This window comes from Sorex fumeus, unplaced genomic scaffold (genome assembly GCF_029834395.1).
Source record: "Sorex fumeus unplaced genomic scaffold, SorFum_2.1 ptg000021l, whole genome shotgun sequence".
NCBI lineage: Eukaryota > Metazoa > Chordata > Mammalia > Eulipotyphla > Soricidae > Sorex > Sorex fumeus.
In genome coordinates this window covers 3,369,027-3,388,692 of record NW_026606078.1, presented here as the reverse complement: position 1 = coordinate 3,388,692, position 19,666 = coordinate 3,369,027, and the positions used below count along the sequence as shown (strand labels likewise).

The 19,666-nt window shown below is 40.0% G+C and overlaps 1 protein-coding gene across 1 annotated transcript in view; it reads right to left on the bottom strand.

The window, feature by feature from the left end:
• MAP3K21 (mitogen-activated protein kinase kinase kinase 21) overlaps positions 1 to 19,666 on the bottom strand; it is an 85,544-nt gene that overhangs the window by 12,304 nt on the left and 53,574 nt on the right. Inside the window, exon 6 of the mRNA XM_056113642.1 lies at positions 10,362 to 10,484. Within this exon, the coding sequence (XP_055969617.1) occupies positions 10,362 to 10,484 (123 nt within the window). The remainder of the gene's footprint in view (positions 1 to 10,361; positions 10,485 to 19,666) is intronic.

The following is a 19,666-nucleotide window of genomic DNA, read 5'->3' as shown; positions in this document are numbered from 1 at the left end:
TTATTCCTATCACAGTGATCCCATTCCTCTGTGCTTATTTGTAACCTTTTTCTTTGTGCTCTGTTAACTTGTAAATATTGCTTTTCTTTTCTCCTTAAGTCCTTCTCATAGTTAATTGAGAGCAATTAATTTATCCTTTTTGTAGAGACACAGAAGACAGTTAATGCTATGCTTTTGTAACTTGGGAGTTGATTGACTCTGAATGATATTGTAAATATTGCTTTTCTTTTCTCCTTAAGTCCTTCTCATAGTTAATTGAGAGCAATTAATTAATCCTTTTTGTAGAGACACAGAAGACAGTTAATGCTATGCTTCTGTAACTTGGGAGTTGATTGACTCTGGATGATATTTCCTTCTGGACATTTGTTCTCTCAACTTAATCCTCATTTCCCCTTACTTTCTAGCACCCCCAAAGCAGGGTCCCGATGAGGGACTGAATGAACCCAGGGCAAGCAGTGAGCTACCCTGGCATGGAAATAGGCCTGGCCAAAGTGCCATAATATTTAACTCTAAGTTAAGAGCAGGGTCATGGAAAAATTCTGTCATGATCAAAGAGTAATAACTAGATTCAGACCCTGCGAGGGTTGGGAAAGATTAATGTGGCGTGAGCACTGTAGTCTGAGTCTATAAAGAGACATTCCCAGAAGAGCCACCCTAGAAGCTCAAGGTATCTCTGTGTCCATACAAAATCACTAATATTAAGAAGTAGAATTAAGATATTAACTAAGTTATTGGACTAAGAAGAGGAGGAACACCCCTAATGGGTATTTTGCCCTTGAGCAGAAGAAGGGTTTTCATATGTTGATTGTGCTATTGGATGAGGTGTGGCAGCTACCCCCAAAGGAGAGACGAGAGACAGGCTGCAAAAGGGAGCGCGGAGAGATGAGCAGGAGAGACAGAAGGAGAAGGGAAGGCTGGGCAGTGTGAGACTAGAATGGGGATCTTAGTGACACTGGAACAGGCCAGTGGGTAGAATGGAATAAATGGCAACTGATCATCAACCAGCATGGCCCTTGTTTCCTCCTTTTTTTTTTTTGCAATTTGCTAAAAAAAATAATTTATTTTGGATAGATAGAAATACTTTTTTTTCCCCTTTATTTTATTTATTTATTTTTTTACAGTTGTAGACTTACAATTTTTTGTGCTTGGGTTTCAATTATACAATGATCAGATACCCATCCCTCCACCAGTGCCCGTTTTCCACCACCATGGATAATATCCCTCCCACCCCCATCCCCCCATCCCCCCTGTCTCTGTGGCAGGGCAATCCCCTGTGTTCTCTCTCTCCGTTTGGGTGTTGTGGTCTGCAAAAGAGGCATTGAGTGGCAAACATGTTCAGTCCATAGTCTACTTTCGACATGCATCTCCCCTCCTGGGAGGATCCTCCAAACATCCTTTATTTGGTGCTCCCTTCTCTATCTGAACTGCCCTTTCCTCTAGGATACCCGGCTGGCCTCTAAGTTATGGAATAATCCTCCTGGTGCTGATCTCAGTTATTCTTGGGTATTAATCTCATACTTTGTTACTTTATATCCCCCAGCTGAATGCAATCTTTCTATGTCTATCCCTCTCTTTCTGACTCATTTCGCTTAGCATGATACTTTCCATATTGTACCACTTGTATGTAAATTTCATGACTTCATCTTTTCTAACAGCTACATAGTACTCCATTGTGTAGATGTACCAAAGTTTCTTTAACCAGTCATCTGTTCTTGGGCATTCAGGTTTCTTCCAGTTTCTGGCTCCTTGTTTCCTCCTTTGCCAGCCCAGGGCATAGGCCGCCCCCCGGGTGGGGAGTGGCCTGAGTCCTCAGGGCTCTCCCTAGGCGCCCCACAGATTACACAGATATCCATGCATCAATGGATAATTAGGCTGTTTTTATGTTTTGACTTTCATAAATAATGAATGGCAATGTAGATGGGAGTGCGTTTAGCTTTTCAAGGTAGTGTTTTTGTTTCCTTTGGATATGTTTCCAGAAGTAGAATTGCTAGTTAGTATAATTCTAATTTTAAGCTTCTGAGAAACCTCCAGAGTTCTCTGAATTTTTTATGTTTTTGTTGGAGGGCTACTGATGTTTTCAGCTTGTATAAAGTATCTCTTTGAGAAAAGTGCTCAAAGTTTACTACTTGTCATGGGTAACACTGTAGCACTGTCCTCGATTTGCTCGAGCAGGCACCAGTAACGTCTCATAACAAATTGCTAGACTTGTTGTTATTGTTTTTGGCATATGGAATATGTCACGGGTAGCTTGCTAGGCTTTGCCGTGCAGGAGAGATACTCTCGGTAGCTTGCCAGGCTCTCCGAGAGGGGCAGAGGAATCAAACCTAGGTCAGCCCTGTGCAAGGCAAACGCCCTACCTGCTGTGCTATTGCTCCAGCCCGGATAATTAACATGATAATCTGTTAATTATCATAGGAAATAAATGATAGCAGGTTCCGGAAATAATGAGCATATGTGATTTACCTTTTCACCATTCTATTGTTTAAAAGGCAAAAGTGTGTTTAGCTTTTATTTGAAAACATCAGTTATGTAAGACACACCTGGAATCTGAAATTCTCAAAGGAATAATTAGTCAATTCTTCTTTGTTCATATTCTTTTGTTTGTTTTTGTTTTTGAGTCACACCTGGCTGTGCTCAGGGTTTACTCCTGGTTCTGTTCTCTATGTTCAGGGATCACTCCTGGTAGGACTCAGGGTGCCAGGGATCAAACCAGGGCGGGCCACATGCAAGCAAGCACTGTACTTGCTGTACTATCACTCCAGTGTTAGTGTTAGGAATAACTTTTCCTATTCCTAACAGTAAGTGTGCACTAGATATAATATCATGCTGCAAAACCAATCACTAGAGCAAATCAGAGGAAAAAATTAAGAAAATATTCTGCACAAATATCAGATGGTGATTTCTTTAGGAGACAGTGATTTCTTTGCATAATGATGAAATACCTTGGTTTTATCTAAATTCAATCATGATTATAGCATAAAGTCCTTGACTTTTACTGCTATTTAAAGTCTCTGCAGCAATCACATTTTAAAATTCAATTTTACTGAAATGGCTTCCATTTCTCTCAATACATAACTATTCTTTGCTTCAGTTTCAGTGTTTTTAGGTTTGATTTTATGTTCTTTTACTGGTTTCACAGTTGACTTTACTAACTTAAATTCACTCATATTTCCCAGTATCTTCCCAGAGAAATATGCCAGATAACAGCTAGAACTGAAAGTGAAGTCACCCATTCCAATGAATCAAATGTGCATATAAATGTTTCCGACCTACCTGAGAGGCAAAATAATTATAGTATAATATGCTGCTAAAAATGACACAAAATGCAGTGACCTCAAGGCCCAAAAGAGCTTCAAAGAGCAATATAATTGATCATCCTAAAATCTGTCAACACATACAGAGTTCTTATAACATGGAAAGACACCATTCCAAGTTGATTTACATACATTTGACTCCTTAAAAATACTCTCCTCTGGGCTGTAGTGATAGCACAGTGGGTATGGAATTTGCCCTACACGTGGCCGACTCGGGTTTGATTCCCAGCATCCCATATGGTCCCCTGAGCACTGCCAGGAGTGATTTCTGAGTGCAAAGCCAGGAGTGACCCCTGAGCACTGCCGGGTATGACCCGAAAAGCAAAAAATAAATAACAAAATAAAATAAAATAACTCTCCTCATGTTGGAGCAATAATGCAGTGGCTAGGGTGTTTGCATACAGCTAACCAAGGTTTGATCCACAGCATCTCAGGTGATTCCCCTGAGCACTGCCAGGGGGTGATCCCTGAGTGCAGTGCCAGGAGTAAAACCCTGAGCACCACTGGGTGTGGCCCCAAAACAAAACAAAACATAGATTCTTCTTTCTGGTTTTCAGAAATAAAGCATAATGTGATTTGAGAAATTTACTAAACTCACAGCATAGCAGAATCAGAACTAATTCAATCCTAGACATTATGACATCAGAGTTTATTTTCTCATCAGTCTTAAACTAGACAGTAGAAACCACAGAACATCTATCCAAGTTAGCAATCAAAGGATACCCAGAAACAAAGAATAGCATCTTGTGGGGACCGAGGAATATGACCAGGTTTGAGTCTATATTAAAAAGAAAAAATCTGGAAACACCCAGTGTCAGTAAAAATGCGGTGAAAAAAGACTTCTTATTCACTACTAGTTGGAATGTCATCCGATTTGGCATCTATGGAAACAGTATGACGACTTCTCAACAAATTGAAAATATAACTTTAATATGACTTAGAATAGCACAGCATCTATCCCAAGAACAAAGAAACTCAAAAAGATGTATGTACACTTCAGTTCACTGCAGTACTTAAAATAGCCAAGGAATGGAAATAACCCACATATCCAATGACTGTAGCACAGTAGCACGGTGCTCCCATTGTTCATCAATTTGCTCGAGTGGGCCCAGTAACATCTCCGTTATGAGACTCATTGTTACTGTGTTTGGCATATTGAATATGTCACAGGTAGCTTGCCAGGCTTTGCCGTGCAGGTGAGATACTCTCGGTAGCTCACCGGGGCTCTCTGAGGAGGCGGAGGAATGGAACCTGGCTCAGCCAGGCCGGCTGCGCACAAGGCAAACGCCCTACCGCTATGCTATCACTCCAGCCTGTCCAATGACAAAGGAGTGAATAAAGAAGTTGTGGTATATATATAAACATGGACATAAGAAAAGAATAGATCTTGATTTACAGTCATAAGAAAAGAATAAATCTTGATTTACAGAGCTAGAGGATGACAAGTCAAGCAGAATGCATGAGAGGAAAAAATAAATATTGGAATCTCACTCTTATTTGATAAAGAAACAGGGCAAAGAAATGGACAGTACCTAAAGACAATAAATCCTTGGGCTATGTAGAGATGAGGTACAAAGAATCAAGGGTAGGGGCTTTGAAAGGAACATAGAAGGTAGACTAAAAGTGACATAAGGACCGTGGTGGATAGTTTTCAGCACTTTGGTGGCAGTGGATGTACAGTAACTTGGCGCACCAAAAGAATAAGTATTAACACTATTATAATTCTGTTACTTCAACAACAATAAAAAAACAATTTTTAAAAAACCGTAAACATATTATCATATCATCCAGTAATCAAAATCCCTAGTATTCATCCAAAGGAGTTAAATACATGTTCACAGAAACACTTGTATGTTTTTTTTTAATTTTTTTAAATTTTTTTACAGTTGTAGATTTACAATTTTTTTTGTGCTTGGGTTTCAATTATACAATGATCAGATACCCATCCCTCCACCAGTGCCCGTTTTTCACCACCATGGATAATATCCCTCCCACCCCCATCCCCCCATCCCCCCCTGCCTCTGTGGCAGGACAATCCCCTGTGTTCTCTCTCTCCGTTTGGGTGTTGAAACACTTGTATGTTTAACAAGTTTAAATGTAAGTGTCCAACTGTTACTAATCTCAGCCACTCTTGGGTGTTAGTCTCCTATTTTGTTACTTTATGTTCCCTACATGAACGCAATGACTTCCCAGATGAACGCAATGGCTTGGAGGCAGCCACACATGCCACCCCTAAGGAGCTCAGATAGAGAAGGGAGTACCAAATAAAGGGTGTTGGGAGGATCCTCCCAGGATGGGAGAAGCATGCTGAAAGTAGACTATAGACCAAACATGATTGCCACTCAATGCCTCTTTTGCAAACCACAACACCCAAAAGGAGAGAGAGAGAGAACAAGGGGGAATGCCCTGCCACAGAGGCAGGGTGGGATGGGAGGGATGGGGGGTGGGAGGGATACTGGGACCCGTGGTGGTAAAAAATAGGCACTGGTGGAGGGATGGGTATTTGATCATTTTATAATTGAAATCCAAGCACAAAACTTTGTAAGTCTACAACTGTACCTCATGGTGTTTCATTAATAAAAATTAAAAAAATAATCTAAGTGTCCAAATTAAAGCCTAGAAACAACTAATGTCTTTTTGTGAGTAGATAAATTATACCCCCAAAATCAGAGTACTATTTGGTGTTAAAAGAAAATAAACTATCAAATTACAACACAAGGAAGAACCTTAAGCTCTTCAGTGGTCAGTCCAATAAACCTATGTACTCCATGACTAGAATTGTATGACAATCTATAAGGGCAAAACTATGGAGCTAATACAAAGATAAAAGGTCGCTAGGAGGTGGAGTTCAGAAAGATAAAGGACAGAGCACAGGGGATTCATAGAAGCCATGAAAACATTCAGCATAATATTATAATGAATGTGCATCATTACATTTGTTCAAGTTCAGAACGTACAATATTTTAGTGCAAACAATCAATGAACTTTGGGTCATGGTGACGTGTCAATGCAGATCAACTGATTGTAATAAATGTACCACTGTAGCTCTGGATGTTGACAAATGAGGAAATAGGGAGGCAAGGGAGTCAGGTACAGCTAATCTTTGCACCTTCCTCTCAATTTGCTGTGAACCTAAAACTGCTTTAATTTTTTTTTAAGTCTCAGTATGTGTTTATATACACACACAACACACATGCTAAACACAGAAACAGAGGCATTGTCTCCTCTAGCTCCCTTATGCCCTCACCAGAGTTCTGAGACAAGCCTTTAATACCCTTTTATGTTCCTTTCATTAAACTTTCACTCTAAGTACTCAAAGACAAGGTGCAAAGTACACACGCATTAAAAAGCATTTTCTCAGAAAAACAAATCAGTCTTTCTAATTTTACATTTATATAAAATGTTAAAATAAATATCACATTGATTTTATTTATATTATTATAGATGTATAATTTAGATTATTTTCCCAACTATAAAAATACTAGACTTTTAGGAGCTGAAAAAAAAGGATTTGCCGGTACATAGATTTTTATTATAAAAATAAAAGAAGGAAAGAAATTGACAGCAGGCCTAGGCAAAGAAAATGTTTTGTATTAATTCCTTTCAAAATAAGGTTGGTAAAGCAGTAGAAAAATTCAACGGAGAATAAAAAGGATGTAAATTAATCATTTAATATAGTGACTTAGACTTGATTACTGTCTCTGCCTGTCTGTCTCTCTCTCTGACATACACACACTCTCTCTCTCTCTTACTCTTTTTTTAAAATTTTTTTATTAGTGAAACACCATGAGGTACAGTTATAGACATAAATTTTTGTGCTTGGGTTTCAGTTATACAATGATCAAGTACCTATCCCTCCACCAGTGCTCATCCTCCACCACCACGGGTCCCAACATCCCTCCCACCCCGCCATCTCCCCCATCCCACCCTGCCTCTGTGGCAGGGCATTCCCCCTTGTTCTCTCTCTCTTCTTTTGGGGCCTGTGTTTTGCAAGAGAGGCATTGAGTCGTAATCATGTTTGGTCTATAGTCTACTTTCAGCATGCTTCTCCCACCCTGGGAGGATCCTCACAACACCCTTTATTTGGTGCTCTCTTCTCTATCTGAGCTTCCTTTTCACCTGGCACGTGTGGCTGGCATTCAAGTCATGGAGCAAAATTCCTGGTACTAATCTCAGCCATTCCTGGGTGTTAGTCTCCCTTTTTGTTGCTTTATGTTCCCCAGATGAATGCAATCTTTCTGTGTCTATCCCGCTCTTTCTGACTCATTTCGCTTAACATGATACTTTCCATGTAGTACCACTTGTATGTAAATTTCATAACTTCATCTTTTCTAACAGCTACATAGTACTCCATTGTGTAAATGTACCAAAGTTTCTTTAACCAGTCATCTGTTCTCGGGCACTCAGGTTTTTTCCAGATTCTGGCTATTGTAAAGAGTGCTGCAATGAACAAACAATTGCAGATGTCACTTCGACTATACCTTTTTGCCTCTCTGGGATATATTCCCAGGAGTGCTATAGCTGGGTCAAATGGGAGATCAAATTCTAATTTTTTGAGAATCGTCCATACTGTTTTCCAAAAGGGTTGGACCAGCCGGCATTCCCACCAGCAGTGAAGGAGGGTCCCTTTCTTGCCACATCCGCGCCAGCACCAGTTGCTTTTGTTCTTGTGGATGTGGACCAGTCTCTGTGGTTTGAAATGATATCTCACTGTTGTTTTGATCTGCATCTCTCTGATGATTAGTGATGTAGAGCACTTTCTTATGTGCCTTTTTGCCATTCGGATTTCTTCTTTGCGAAAGTTGCTGTTCATTTCCTTGCCCCATTTTTTGATGAAAGCGTTTGACAAGATCCAGCACCCAATCATGATGAAGACCTTGCCAAAATGCGGATAGAGGGGACTTTCCTCAATATAGTTAAAGCCATCTACCACAAACCTACAGCAAACATCATCCTCAATGGGGAAAAACTTGAGACCCTTCCCCCTAAGGTCAGGGACGAGACAAGGATGCCCACTCTCTCCACTACTGTTCAATATAGTACTGTAAGTACTTGCAATAGCGATTAGGCAAGAAAAAGATATTAAGGGCATCCAGATAGGGAAAGAAGAAATTAGGCTCTCACTATTCGCAGATGATATGTTACTATACTTAGAGAACCCTAAAACCTCTACCAAGAAACTCCTAGAAACAATAGGCTTGTATAGTAAAGTGGCAGGCTATAAAATCAATACCCAAAAATCCATGGCTTTCCTATACGCAAATAGTGAAAGAGAAGAAAGTGACATGAAGAAAACAATCCCATTCACAATTGTGCCCCAGAAAATCAAGTACCTAGGAATCAGTTTAACTAAGGAAGTAAATGACCTGTACAAAGAAAACTACTTCAGGAAACAAAAGAGGACAGGAGGAAATGGAAAAATATCCCCCGTTCATGGATGGGGAGAATCAACATTATCTCTCTCTTACTCTTTGCTTAGCCTAATTTTGAAGTTAACTTTGTTTTGCCTTAAAAAACAACCAACAGTTTAATTTCATTCCACTGAACTTTCATTTAGGATCCTAGAGATTTACAATGAATGTGACCTACTAACCACTTTTCAGAAAATAAATTACTTAGTGCCCCGCTCCCATCTACCTTCCTAAGCAAACAGAAAGCTACAGCACTTCCTCCACCTCTCCAGAACCCCGCCCCCCCTCCCGTCCATTTCAACTGCACAGATCTTTGCCACCTCCCAGTCCATCCCCATTCCCACCCTCCCCACTCAGAGAGACATGGAAAGTAAAAATGAAAGAATAAAAATGCCAAGCAAATTAGCAACATTCAATTGTTCTACTAGGCAGATCTCATTTGTTCTCTTCCCCCTTTCTTCCCGCTGCTGCTGGTTTTGCTGCTGTACTAACAGGGATGGGCACACTTGACTATCGTGTATAGGAGATTGCACACCCTGTCATGATTCCTGGGCTCTACAAAATATGATCTGTGGTGCTCACACTCATAGCTCATGTGTACAGGAAGGTAATTCTATCACTGCAATCCCCAGGAGCCCAGAAAATATTCTAAAACCAAAATACCACATTGTGTTTTGAGGTATTAGTCTGGTTAAAGTTGAAATACATTAAAGTTGGAACTCAGGAAGCAGAAAATTTTTTCTCTACCAAATAAGAAATGGAAAGACTGCGAATTTTAGATTTCATTTTTCAAATTTACATCATCGGCAGAGCCTGGCAAGCTACCCATGGCGTATTCAATATGCCAAAAACAGTAACAATAACAGGTCTCATTCCCTTGACCCTGAAAGAACCTCCAATACGGCAGCATTGAGAAAGATGAGTAAGGAAAGGCTGCTAAAATCTCAGGGCTGGGATGAATGGAGATGTTAATGGCGCCCGCTCAAGTAAGTCGATGAACAAACGGGATGACAGTGATATTATATCACAACAAAACTATACTAATGAGATAGTTATTATGCCAATGTTATATGGCAAATGACAAAATGCTTTAAGATATGGTATTTCACTTTCTACTCAACGGTCTGGTCCAATGCCCAGTGGAATAAAATCTAAAGAAATAGCACTGCATTGTAGCACTGTAGCACTGTCCTCCCGTTGTTCATGGATTTGCTCGAGCGGGCCCAGTAACGTCTCCATTGTGAGACTTGTTGTTACTGTGTTTGGCATAGTGAATACATCATGGGGAGCTTGCCAGGATTTGCCATGCGGGTGAAATACTCTCGGTAGCTTGCCAGGCTCTCCAAGAGGGGTGGAGGAATCGAACCTGGGAAATAAAATCTAAATAAATTATAAGTATTAGTATAAGTATTAGTATAAGTATTAGTATAGTATAAGTATTAGTATAAGTATAGTATAGTATAAGTATAGTATTAGTATAAGTATTAGTATAAGTATTAAGAAATTATAAGTATCAGTATAAGTATTAGAAGTATTACAGTTGTAATACTTAAAATATGTATGCATCACTAAAATCCATGTCAAATTATGGCAGAAATCAATACTGAAGCCCCCCTTGCCAGAGGATGCAGCTTACATTGTATAGCCCGAAGTCGAGGAATTACTGTGGGGCTGCTGGGTGGGCTGGAGCTGCTGCTGTTCAAACTTCTCCTTTTGTCCAAGTTGGGAGATGCCTGCACAGTAATTTTATGCTGGAAATCTGTTGGAGTGGATAAAAGGAAGAATAGAGATTTAATGGTTTGAAATATTTTCATTGGTTCTTCCTTAGCACATAGCAATAAAAAATAACAGACTATAAGAATCAAAATATGCCATATTACAAGAATAAAATATACTAGACTCTGTCTCTTGGTTTCTTACTTATCTTTCAGAGTTAAAATTAATAAATAATGATTCAGAATCTATGATATATTAAGTACAGAAAAACAAACAAACTTATATTAAAATATTACTGTCTTCTTAGAATTCAGAATCATCTGCTAAGAGTTCCTATCGGAACGGCACAGTTAAAAATAAAACTGAGGATCTGGAGCAAAAGCACAGTGGGTAGGGCATCTGCCTTGTACGCGGCCAGTCTGGGTTCAATTCCCAGCATCCCATATGGTCCCGACGCCACCAGGAGTAATACTGAGTGTAGAGCCAAGAGTAATCCCTGAGCATCGCCAGGTATGACACAAAAAGCAATATATATATATATATATATATATATATTATATATAAATAAAACTGAAACAAGAGACACTGGATTTAAATGATCCTGGTTCTATCACTAACCAGATATGGACCTCAAACTGGAATAAACTCAACTGTTAAATGAATGGGACAACAAAACTCTCACTACCCTCAAACATATTTTCTAATGTATTACATTTGTATACACATGACTGTGCATTCTTAATATTAATACAAGGTTGTTCCTTATTAAGTTATTTGTGATCTTTAGATATACTGAAGTTTTTTCTCTGTTGAACTGACTCTGTCACTTCAATTTTCAGCCCCAAACAAGGACACGAAAATGCTCAGGAAACATTTTCCTGATCTACAATTAAAGTCATTTTGTGGTCAAGATGTTCTATACCAGGTTTATCAGCCAGGTGATGTATGAACCTCTGTCGTTATCCCCAGGATACTCCAAGCCCAGAGGTGAAAGTCTCATTAACTGGGGGCCCCAACAGGAGTCTTAGGAAAGCAACTGGTAGGAGAGTGGGGTCACAAGAAGAAAACAAGAAGGGGCCAAAGAAAAATGTCAAGAAACATAGCTCTAAACATAATGATAATTTTTATCACCTAACTATAAGAGAGGAAGTTCTCATGAAAGACCTGGAAATATAAGGAAAAGACAGTAGTATTACCAGAGATGAGGAGAGTGTCTGAAACAACTCTGGAAACATAAAAATTATTGAACACTTGAACAGAGGGGAAAGAAACTATCGGGTATTCTTTTCAGTGTAGTATTATGCTCCACCTTTGGTTTTCAATTGAATGGAGATTTTAACAGCTCGGGAGGGGCAGAGGTTAATCTAATTCTAACATTTCTTTATTAAATTACTTGTAGATTTTGCCCTCTGATGATGAAAATAATTCTTGCCTGGTAAAAAGGATAATATCAAAGGTTATGGTTTATTGTCACACTGGGCAGTAGCCTGACTTATATTAGCCTTGCAATCTAATTCTAACATTTCTTTATTAAATTACTTATAAATAAAATTTTTGTTTTAACCAACTGATCTTAACTGACTCCCTCAAAAACTTGATGCAAAAACATTTTAAATTTGCAAGAAATTTTATTAAAAATTTACTGTTGAAAACTCTTGATAGCTCAAGTGGAACACTAGAATTCAAATCCAAAATTTCCAGTAAAAAAAAAAATTACTGATTGAAAAATTTACTGATTGAAACTGAAAACTCTCCAGTCCTTAAGGGGCTGGAGAGATAGTACAGTGGGTAGGGGTTTGCCTTGCACGTGACCGACCCTGGTTCAATCTCTGGCATCCCATATGGTCCCCCAAGCCCTCCAGGAGTGATCCATGAGCACAGAGCAAAGAATCAGCCCCTGAGTACAGCTTGGTGTAGCTCCCCACAAAACAACAAGAACAACAAAAATTCTAGCTTAAGTGAGCTTTTAAAAAAAAAAATACCTGGTGATTAAAATGAGAAGTTGGAATCTGGTGGAAACACAATACAGTTTTTTCCTGAACATTCATATCTAATCAAACACACATATCCTGCAAATTCTACAATGTATGTTATTTACATAATTGTACTTAAGAAATTCGTTTTCTATGGCCTGAAATGGAAATCTTGGATTTGAATTCCAGTGTTTCACTTGAGCCATCAAGAATATGAGGAAAATACAAACGCTGGAGAAGGCAGTTGGGACTGAGAAGGAACCACATGACAAAGACAGTTGGAAATTATCACTCTGGATAAGAACTGCGTGCTGAAAACAGGTAAAGGAACAAACAGGATTGTGTAATTTCTTTTTCCCTTAGTTGGTCATTCGGGCCTGCACCCAGGGATGCCAGCTGTAAAAATCCCTACTCTCACGCTATGTGAGGCCCTCACATGCGCAGAGAGCTGTGAAAACTCCTTCACTCAGGGATCACACTACACGTGAAAGGATGTTCACGGGCTCTCTGGGTAGCTTGCTCTTTGGCCCCCAAGTTCAGTGCTCTCAAGCCACTTCTCCACCCAGGACAGCTGTTGCCTTAGACTGACAAAGGAAGAAGGAGGGCCAAGCTGGTTGCTGATTAGTTGCCGTTTATTCAATCTCTCTTCTCTCACAGCACTATCCAACATACGCCCCCACCCCGTGTCTATCTCTAACCATGTAATTCTTTTTTTCTTTCCACTGTATACATACTCTCTCTCTACTTTCTCCTTCAATCCCCCTTTTTCCTTCAATCAATCAATCCCTTTCTCCCCAGAGCCACTCTTTTATCCTCTCACCACGCCTCCCCACAGGAAGCATGATCAAAACTGTTTTTCCAGTCTTCCTGACCACCTGCAGCCCACAAGAGCAAAGCAGCGCTTAAGATGTGTTTCTCCTCTCCTTAGACCCGAAACTTAATTAACATCTTTAATTCTACTTCCTAATATTTACCATTCTGTATGGATACAGTAATCGACACTTTTAGGCTTGTAGGGTGACTCTCCTGGGAACATCTCACTACAGACTCAGATTACAGTGCACAGGACGGATCAATTACTCCTAACCCCAGCAGGGTCCAAATCTAGTTATTACTTTTTGGATCATGACAGAATTTGTCCATGACTGAGCTCTTAACTTATAGTTAAGCATTGTGGCACTTTGGCCAGACCCAATTCCATGCCAAAGTAGCTAGCTCACCACTTGCCCTGGTTCCATCCAGTCCCTCACCGATGCCCCTGCTTTTGGGGATCTCGGAAGTAAGGGCAACTGAGGCTTAAGTCAAGAGAGCAGATGTCCAGGAGGTAATATTATCTGGAGTCAATCAATTCCCAAACCACAGGCTTGTCTTTTTAACTGTCTTCCTGTATCCATACAAAAAGCAATTGCTCTGAAATAGCTAACCATGCAAAGGACATTAAGGAGAAGAGAAAGACAATATTTACAAGTCTGAGTCTGATCAGGAGACAAAGGTAATTGACAGGTGTGGGTAATTCACAAGCTCCCAATGGCCAGGGAGGAAGGGCAAACCAATATTATCCTACACATGATAACCTCTCAGTACCTGTATTGCGAATCATAATACCCCAAGTGGAGGGGGGCGGTAGAGAAAGAGGAAGGGAGCGAGACAGAGCCTGCCATAGAGACAGGGGGTGGGGGTGGGGCGGTAGTGAGAGGGAAACTGGGAACACTGGTGCCAGGAAATGTACACTGGTGAAACTTCTCTTTTATTGTGGTAGGAAGGTGCTTGGTGCTTGATGCTGGGACTGGTGTTTGAATATTATCTGTAATGAACTACTGTGAACTACTTTTATAAAAATAAAATAAATTTTTTTTAAAAAATGTACACTGGTGGAGAGATGGGTGTTGCAACACTGTATGACTGAAACCCAACCATGATCAACTTTGTAACTCTGTATCTCACAGTGCCTCAATAATTTTTTTTAATTTAAAAAAAATAAGAATTTGAGTAAAATAATTTACATTTTAGGATTATATTTATGAAACTGGGGTAAAATCATTAAATCATTATTCCTACTACAAACATTAAGAAGCTCAAAAATGGCACAGGAATCAGGATTAATGACTTCTAAATACACATAAGTAATTATTTTAGTTCTTTCCATCTCTACTAACACTACATGCAGAGACCGCACTACATTTTTTTGGCGGGGGGAGGGGGAAGTGGGATAACTTTTTGGTTCACACCCAGTAGCGCTCAGGGCTTACTCTTGGCTCTGTGCTCAGGGATCACTCATGGAGGGCTTGGAAACCATATGGGACACAGACGATCAAATCCAGGTTTGTGCCTTATCTGCTGTACTATCTCACTGCTCCATCCCCGACCCCATCCCACCCTACAATTACAATTTTTTAATCCATCTTCCTACATCTTAAGTTTGTTTCCTCTGGGGCTGGAGCGATAGCACAGCGGTTAGGGCATTTGCCTTGCAGGTTCGATTCCCAGCATCCCATATGGTCCCCTGAGCACCACTAAGAGTAATTCCTGAATACAGAGCCAGGAGTAACCCCTGTACATCGCCAGTGCAACCCAAAAAGCAAAAAATAATAATAATAAGGATCCTCCCAGGATGGGAGAAGCATGCTGAAAGTAGACTATAGACCAAACATGATTGTCACCCATTGCCTCTTTTGCAAACCACAACACCCAATAAGAGAGAGAGAGAACAAAAGGGAATGCCCTGCCACAGAGGCAGGGTGGGATGGGGGGGATGGGGGGTGGGAGGGATACTGGGATCCGTGGTGGTGAGAAATGGGCACTGGTGGAGGAATGGGTATTTGATCATTTTATAATTGAAATCCAAGCACAAAACTTTGTAAGTCTACAACTGTACCTCATGGTGTTTCACTAATAAAAATTTGCTCGAGCTCGAGCGGGCCCAGTAACGTCTCCATTGGAGACTTTGTTGTTACTGTGTCTGGCATATCGAATACTCTCGGTAGCTTGCCGGGCTCTCCGAGAGGGGCGGAGGAATCGAACTCGGGTCGGCCATGTTGGCCGCTTGTAAGGCGAACGCCCTACCCGCTGTGCTATCGCTCCAGCCCGGCAAGGTACCGAGAGTATTCGATATGCCAGACACAGTAACAACAAAGTCTCCAATGGAGACGTTACTGGGCCCGCTCGAGCAAATAAAAATTTAAAAAATAATAATAACAATAAAGTTTGTTTCCTCTGGTTTACCTCAGAGAAGGCAGCCGCTTTCTTAAAAACCTTTCCCAAGCTTTAAATAATTCTCAAGTTTGAGATCAAAATTAAAAGTTCCTGAAAATTTGAGAGCAGAAGCTTTTCACTGTTCCAATCTCATCTTGCCCCATTCTCTCATTACTCATGAGAGTGAGAGAAAGTGAGGGAGAAGAGAAAGAAGGAGAGAGAGAGAGAGAGAGAGAGAGAGAGAGAGAGAGAGAGAGAGAGAGAGGAAAAAACACACTGCAAAATTCCCACCTAGCAACCATTTTGACTCTCTGGGCCTTACTGTCTGTCACAACTATTCAAAATGCCAATCTAGTGAGAAAGCAGATATACACACTACATAGATGAGTGCATCCCACTACAAATGAACCTGGATCTGCGCTAAGCAAGCACCTTACCTGCTATACTCTCTGTCCCGTCCTACCATTTATTCTTTCCATATACATAATAGTCCACCACTCTAAGTTTCTGTACTGCACAAAATAGGGGTTAGGCCAGATCTGGCCCATGGGGCAGTTTGCTGATCTCTAGTCAAGTCACATTGCTTTATTTTCAGTTCCTCGAAGAAACCTGTCTTCATTGTCTGTACTTCACTCCTATAGTCTTTGCTCCCGTCTGTAAACTCTACTTCAAGCCCCAATTTAAATGTTAGCTGCTACAGTAAGCCTTCTTCTATGAGCTCCTTGGCCCGGGTGATATCGCTCTGCTAATCACAGTCATAAGACTTTTCCCTCACAGTAGTTAATAATTACAGCAAGTATGTAAGCATTTTTTTAACTATTAGCTTGAGGTTCACCCCCTCCTCCTTTGCAATGCTAGATCTATATGGACAGGGCCCATTACAGTTTCTATCATAGCTAGAACCTATGCTAAATTGGCAGTGTCTTACACATAAAAAGTGATCAGTAAACTTTTGCTGAGTGAATATTTTCCATGTAAGACTATCGGCAACATGAAGGCAAAAATTAAAATCATACTTATTAAGAACTGCATTGATTGGTGCAAGGTGTTTCTTAAATGAGAAAAATATGCATTTGCAATAGAATCAAACTGTTACTTAAAGCGAATTGTTGAGAAATATAGAGCAGGGTGGGGAGTAGTTCGGAATACAAAGCAAATGGAAATGAATCTCAGACAGAGACTCTGACCAGGCAGAGTAGTTTTAAGAATAGATGTAAGAAAAAGTTCAACAGCAGGTGACAATTGGAGTGGAGGTGGAGAGAAGCAGAAACAATCTCAGAAATATTCTTGGGTATGAAAGGGCTTATCCTAATATGAACTAAAGTTGAACAAAGGATTTTGGGTTTAGCTGAACAACAAGAAAAACTTGAAGTTAAAATGTTTTAGTTGAATTTTTTGTTGTTGCTTTTAGTTTAACAAAGGTTTAACTAGCCTGTATATAATATCGAAAAGGCGAATTCTTGTCCACAGCAGATGACAAGCAGGTACTCCTGTAGTCCTCAGAACATAAAACAGAACCTGGCCAAGTCTTTGAGTGGGAAGTTAGAAGCACCTCACAACGCGAGAAGGAATATGAAGCATGGATCAGGGAGCTGGCAGAATATACACGAAGCCAAGGTCGAGTAGCAAAGATACAGGTTTGATTTTAACAATATCTGAGATCTACAATGCTTCTGATTTAATATGAAAAGGTTCAGTTTAGCTTCATTTTTAAAAAGCCACTCTATGTTTTTTTTCTTTTTTTCTCTTGGGTCACATCTGGCAATGCTCAGGGGTTACTCCTGGATCTGCACTCAGGAATAACCACTGGCATCGGCTTGGTCCTTGAGGACCATATGGGATGATGCTGGGGATTGAACTAGGGTCATCTGAGTGCAAGGCAAATGCCCTACCTTCTATACTATCACCCTGGCCCATCTTTATGTTTTAAACAAAGAAAATACTTACTCTAAACATCTTTATCCTCATAAAGAAGAAAAAGGATTCTGCCCTAGTTAAACATCTAGAAAAGTGAAATCTGGATTGCTATGTGACAGTGGCCAATGGTCTGTTTTTTGGTTTTTTTTTTTAATTTTATTAGTGAGACATCATGAGGTACAGTTTTAGACTTACAAATTTTTGTGCTTGGGTTTCAATTATACAATGATCAAATACCCATCCCTCCACTAGTACCCATTTCCCACCACCATGGATCCCAGTATCCCTCCCACCCCCCATCCCACCTTGCCTCTGTGGCAGGGCATTCCCTTTTGTTCTCTCTCTCTTATTGGGTGTTGTGGTTTGCAAAAGAGGCAATGAGTGGCAATCATGTTTGGTCTATAGTCTACTTTCAGCATGCTTCTCCCATCCTGGGAAGATCCTCCCAACACCCTTTATTTGGTGTTCCCTTCTCTATCTGAGCTCTTTTCCTTTAGCATGTGTGGCTAGCCTCCAAGACAAGTGCTACTACATGGAAAGTATCATGTTAAGCGAAATGACTCAGAAAGAAAGGGAAAGACATAGAAAGATTGCATTCATCTGGGGAACATAAAGTAACAAAATAGGAGACTAACACCCAAGAATGGCCGAGATTAGTACCAGGAATAATGGTCTGTTTTATCAGAAGGTTAGAACAAGTTTTCTAAGACACCTGCTCATGGCAGATGATTGTATATGGTCCAGAGGTTTTTGGGCAAAACTTAGATTTTTATTGGCAACATGGTTGACCCTTGAACACAACGTTTGAATTAAGTAGATCCACTTAATTTTTCTTTTGATGAGGGGAGAGAGGACATGGGGAAATACCTGACTGTGACGAGGGCTTAGTCCTGATTCTGTACTCAGGAGGCCATGCAGACTGGAGATCAAACCCAATTTAGTCCCATACAACACAAGTGCCTTACCTGCTAAATGGTATCTCTGGCCTACAGAGTAATCTATAAACACAGTACAATGCTGCAAACGTTATTCTTTTTTTAAATTTTATTAATGAAACACCATGAGGTACAGTTGTAGACTTACAAATTTTTGTGCTTGGGTTTCAATTATACAATGATCAAATACCCATCCTTCCACCCATGCTAGGGGAAAAGGGAGCTCAGAGAAGGGAGCACCAAATAAATGGTGTTGGGAGGATCCTCCCAGGATGGGAGAAGCATGCTGAAAGTAGACTATAGACCAAACATGATTGCCACCCATTGCCTCTTTTGCAAACCACAACACCCAATAGGAGAGAGAACAAAAGGCAAACGTTATTCTTAACATGCTCACAGTTTCTATAAAGAGGACAGTATGTTCTTTTGCCATTCTTTTGATTTTCTTAACATTTTCTTTTGCCTAGTTTACTGTGAGACAATATTTAATACACATGCTATGTTTATGGTAAGTAAGGCTTCCAGTCCACCCAGTAGTTAAGTTTGGGGCAGAGGGGAGGGGATAAAAGTTAAACCTGGATATCTGACTGCACAAGGAGAAGAGGGGGGCTTGATAGCCTGAAGTCCTGTATTGTTCATGGGTCAACTCTGTTTCTCTATTAGGAGTTGAAAATGTGTTTCTGAGAAATTCTTTAAGCTATTTCCACAAAAGGACAGATCTTACAAAAAAATATTCAAGTAAGGATTTTGGTATGCTGGCACTATCACTACCATTCAATCTATTAGATATCAAATGTTTCCTTCTTAAAAGTTTATCACCAATACTGAAATTTTGCAACTTGAGGAATTTTATAACAGATATTACTGAAATCAGCTAACACCCTTGAATTTAAGTTTAAAAAATTGCTTTCTCTTCTATGCTAAGTAAAAATTTAAAAAATAAATTGCTAGTTTTTCTTTCCTTAATCTTTGGATGTGTTTCCTACTTTGGAATACTGTGCAAGTAAGTTATGTGTACTACACATATATAACCATACCAGGGAGCTGAGCTGGGGGCTCTAAAGAAAAAGGGTTTCAGAGTAGTAGCTGTGTTCTAACGTTGTATTTTCTTGGGGCAGAAAAGAAAGTTGCCATGCTAAATTCTAGAAGCTGAATTTCATTTTTCCAATTTGGATTATCATTAAAACGTTATTTTTTTGGTTATGATT